Source organism: Triticum aestivum, chromosome 3A (assembly GCF_018294505.1).
Source record: "Triticum aestivum cultivar Chinese Spring chromosome 3A, IWGSC CS RefSeq v2.1, whole genome shotgun sequence".
Taxonomy (NCBI): domain Eukaryota; kingdom Viridiplantae; phylum Streptophyta; class Magnoliopsida; order Poales; family Poaceae; genus Triticum; species Triticum aestivum.
The window spans coordinates 525,906,581-525,911,321 of NC_057800.1; the positions used below are offsets into that span (position 1 = coordinate 525,906,581).

Consider the following 4,741-nt stretch of genomic DNA (forward strand, 5'->3'; position numbering starts at 1 on the left):
ACTATATACGGCAGTGCGCTTCAAACAACAAACGAGCACAGCGGCGCTCCCTAGCCACATCCAATATATATAGTATGAAACTACATTTCATAATGAACCTAACAATATTGATTTGACATTGAGAATGTTGATAATTTTTCTACAAGTTTGGTTAACGTAGAGATATTTTATCTTTGGACAAAACTTATATGCAGACTAAAAATGACTGGATGGAGTATAACTTAGAAACAGTAGATCTAAATATATACACAAAAGTTACCACGCTAATTCAGATCTTCAGACCAATTCGTTCCTAGGTACAGCAACTCTTGCGTCGCTATGACCTCGTCGTAAGATGAGGCCAACAAATCTAGGAAAGAGTCGGGCGTGGACGGCGGACCGAAAATGTGAGCAACGCAAGGATCATCAAATTCAACCATGCCGTTCCCGCTAGACTCCGGCCAGAGTATTGTGTCATGCACGTCCACTGGCCACGTAGCGCTGCTCCCAGCTGCAAAACTACTGGCGGCCGGACTTGTTCCAAATGAAGACGGCGACGACATCACCTCCCCGGTGGATTCACGGGTCGTGGACTGCGGCTCGATGAGCCCCATGAGCTCGGCGTAAAGCTGCTCCGATTCGCGCGTGAGCTCTCCGCCGTCGTCGGCCGTGGCGAGGGCCGCGTCGAGATTCACCAGGGAGGGAGGAGGAGGGGGGAGGGACGATCGGTCGGCCCCGTGAGGGCTGTCGGCGGCCGCGATGGCGTCGCCGCCTGTAGGAGGAGTTGATGGCGCCGCGGTCAGCGAGTAGTACCTCTTCTTGAGCTTGGTGTTCCAGTGGTTCTTGACGTCGTTGTCTGTTCGGCCGGGCAGCTTGGCCGCGATCACCGACCACCTGGGTCAGTACAAACCAAACCATGCACAGAGGTTCATTAATTCAGCTGTCAAACGTATGTTGAACAAAGAGCTATAGCTAGTCATGTATCCACTCCATATATACCTGCTTCCGATGTCGCCATAGAGGGACAATATGAGGCTGTCCTCCTCCTCGGTGAAGCCGCCGTGCCGGAGCGCGGGGCGGAGGTAGTTGAGCCACCGGAGCCGGCAGCTCTTGCCACAGCGGTTAAGCCCTGATGATGCATATGCAAATTAGAAACAGAACTAGCTATAGAGAAGGACAAACACTCTGACGTGTGCCACACGCGAACTGGAGTCCTGGCTAGGTGAGTAAATTAATTACGGAAAATTAGTTAAGCAGCGATGATAAGCTTGCGTAAACTAACTACGTAAACTGTGTCAATTGTCAACCAACCAGCCTTGCTAGACAGAGACGTCGCAACTCACACATGCATTCCACTGCTAGCCGACGAACCTAGCTCACACGAGTTTCTTTTGACCACTGTTTTTTTGTTACCACCATCCTCCCTCAAGGCACGTACGTACGTAGTAGGTCAAGGCAAAAATAAACCTAAGTACGTACGGCCGGCGAAAGATTTCCTAGCTCCGGCCCGCGCGTTCTTCCTTTCGTCTCGGATGAAGTATATACGCCGGCGGCCAGCCGTAGCACGTAACACGTATACGGTACCTGCTTTCTGTGGCAGCGTGATCCAGTTGCCGGCATTGGCGAACCTCTGGACGAAGTTCCTGAGGACGGCGTCCTCCTCCCGCGACCACGGCCCTCGCTTCACGCTCGCCTTGTCGCAGCAGGGAGACCTCCCCATTGATCAGTCAGGCCGCCGGATGAGGCAGAATGCAGGTGTGGGAAGAAGCGGGATTGCTGACATTCCCGTCGTCTAATCCTCCCGACGGTTAGGAAGGGGTTATATAGCTAGAGGAGCAACGGCCCTGCTGCACTGAGCAAGTTGACCCAGCATATATAGTCTCATCCAGAAGAGTTCAACCACTACCGGTCAGATTAACTCATAAGTACTAGCTTTCTTTTTTTAGGATTAACTCATAAGGCGTTGTTCCGTGCCACAACTTGCATATATACATAACCGTTCCTTACAAAAACAAAATACCAAGATAACCGTGGGTTTAAATTTTGTATGATGCCTGCAACATTATGTATGGAAGTTCAATAAGCGACAGTTCTTGTCTAGATGCTCAAAACAGGCTCAACATATATGCTTGGTTGGACGACAATGTCCATACTCCATGGGCACTTGCATTGGCCATATACCTAGAAAACCCATTTCCATCAAAAATATATGTATATACTTAGAAAACCTAGCTTGATGATAACTTGGCAACTACCAGACGATAATCTATTTCGTTTTAGCCGATTTTGACTTACTTCATTAGTTCCGCTTCAAAAGATTGTCTATGGATCGTACTTAGATGTAACTGATGTTGCTGGTTTCCCACGACCGCCAACCTAGGCACTAATCGCACTACATCAATTGCGAACAAAGTGGTGAGGCCAACCTAAACCGCTTTTATGCTGCGGCACATCCTAGAAGGAGTGATCATCTTGAATGAGAGCGTCCATGAGTTATATACCAAGAAACTTGATGGAGTTATATTAAAGGTGCATTTTTTAATACCTATAACAAGGGGACTCCTCTTAAACAGGTCATGAGCATGAAAGGTCTTGCGCCCAAATGGTATCATTCAAACATAATGGCAACGTTGGTGTTAACATTAATAATGATATTAGTCACTAGCTATTCCATGCAATGAAGGGATATTTTCCGGTGATCCTTTATCGCCAATCCTTTTCGACATCATTGCTGATATGGTGATAGTGCTTACAGTGAGAGCCAAAGAGGATGGTCAGGTCGGTGATCTTATACCACATTTGATGGATTGTGGTGTATCTGTATTACAATATACGAACGACAATATTGTTTTTATGGAGCATAACATGTAAAGGGCAATTGATATGAAGCTAATTATCTTCTGCTTTAGTAACCCAAAGAAGACAAGACCCTTACAAATAACTTTTTGGTTGTGAGACTGGCTCACTTTTTTTTTGCTACCTTGGCATTTCAACGAAGAATAGAAAGGCACTTAGTCCCATTTTGAGAAAAAGCTTGGAAGGGCAAGTTACTACCCTATGGGATCCTCTTGTTCTCATCAAAGTTGAACTAATGTTACTGTTTTTCAATAGTTAGTAGTTGAAATGAACTTAAGTTATTCTTTGTCATCAATTCTCAATGAGATAATGAAGATGCTTCTATTTGTTGGGTATGTTTTATTAATAGTTATGGTCCAGTGATGATTCTTATATATTTTTACGTATTAAAAGTTTATAATTAATTTGTGCACTATCTCTCTCTTTATTTCCTCCCGCTCACCTTGTATATACTTTAAAAAATCCTTGCTCTCCCCATCAGAGTTTGATAAGAAACATATCACTATCTTTTACTATCCTCACTTGTCGCACTAGTGATGCAATAGCAAGTTGAGGTTTTAGCACACAAATAAGTTAGGACTTTATTCATTCAATAGTTGCTTAGGTATTTTTGTCTTTTGAAACCACTAAAGAGTGGTACGACATAGCAGTAAACTAAAATATCACAACAGCAAGTTAGCAACGCGGTAAAAATCAATCTCCATGTTTGCAAAAAAATGAAGAAAAAAAATCAACTCGGTGCTAATAGCATATAACACCTTAGGTCTTTTAATTTTGTGTCAAGTTTAGCAACCTGAAGTAGCGAGCACGGTGAATTTGCATAAATAATGGACAACGGGGGTAAAACACAATGGTTTTTTTCTTGGTTAAAACTGATGCTCCGCATATGGCAAAATATCTATCATGACATATCATACATGTAAGTAAGTCTTTGTGCAGTACCACTCACAACAGCTATCTGTTTGAAAAGAACAATTGAATTTAATAAGCCCGACTCAATTTTTCAATCACTTCCTTTAACTGACTAGCTCTGAAATCGTAAATGTCAACATATGACTTGGTTACAAACAAGACTGGGGACAAACATCAGACAACCCTCTAATGTTATGCATGCACCACAATGCCTTTGCTGATGCAACACAAGCATGAGGTGAAAGCATAACACCTACAAGGATTTTATGGTGTTTCCCCTAGACATCGTATGGAACTGAACCATATGTAGTGCAAGAGCAAGATGATTATAATAATAAAACAATTTTATACATATCATGACATCAACTGGCGGAGCTATGTGTATGGCTGGGGGGGCTGTGCCCCCCCCCCCCAAGCCTTGTAGCTTTTGTGAAGATTTTTTTTGAGGGGATGGCATAGATTGAGAAAAATAGGGACTTTTACTCCTTCATAAAGCCATATTTTGCCATTGCCCCCCACCCTAATAATCCTGTGCTAGCTCCGCCACTGATGACATCCATGATTTATCTAGCTGATAAATCATCAAATTGATATTGCAGGATTAGCACGACAAGAGAGGACAATAAAAGATGGTAATCTTGGAGGAAAGAGAGATGCATATTGTGCTACTCATGTATTTTTTTATAAATAGATTACAATCTATATTAGTATGATGGATAAGAGAGAGAGAGAGAGAGAGAGAGAGAGAGAGATGTTGTTTCTTTTATTTACATGGGGAGAGATGTGAGGAAAGAGTGACAACTTTAAGGTTTCGAAGGCGAATTGGGATTATATAATGCCCGGGCGCATCGCAACCGACGTCATAAAAATATCATTTGTGATATGATATCTCACATCGCAAACGGCATGGGCCATATGCTACACATCACAAAAGAATTTGTTCATCTAGCACTTCACACACGGGCTGACTTGGGCCACCGTGTGTAATAGTCAT

At 43.5% G+C, this 4,741-nt stretch overlaps 1 protein-coding gene across 1 annotated transcript; it reads right to left on the minus strand.

Moving 5' to 3' along the window:
• Positions 1–263: 263 nt before the first annotated feature.
• Positions 264–1,699, minus strand: LOC123056976 (transcription factor RAX2-like). Its single transcript, XM_044480172.1, has 4 exons — positions 1,564–1,699; positions 979–1,108; positions 793–873; positions 264–723 (listed from the first exon to the last, which is right to left on the minus strand). Exons 1-4 carry the CDS (start codon positions 1,697–1,699, stop codon positions 264–266), a joined length of 807 nt encoding a protein of 268 aa, XP_044336107.1.
• Between the last annotated feature and the right edge of the window lie 3,042 nt (positions 1,700–4,741).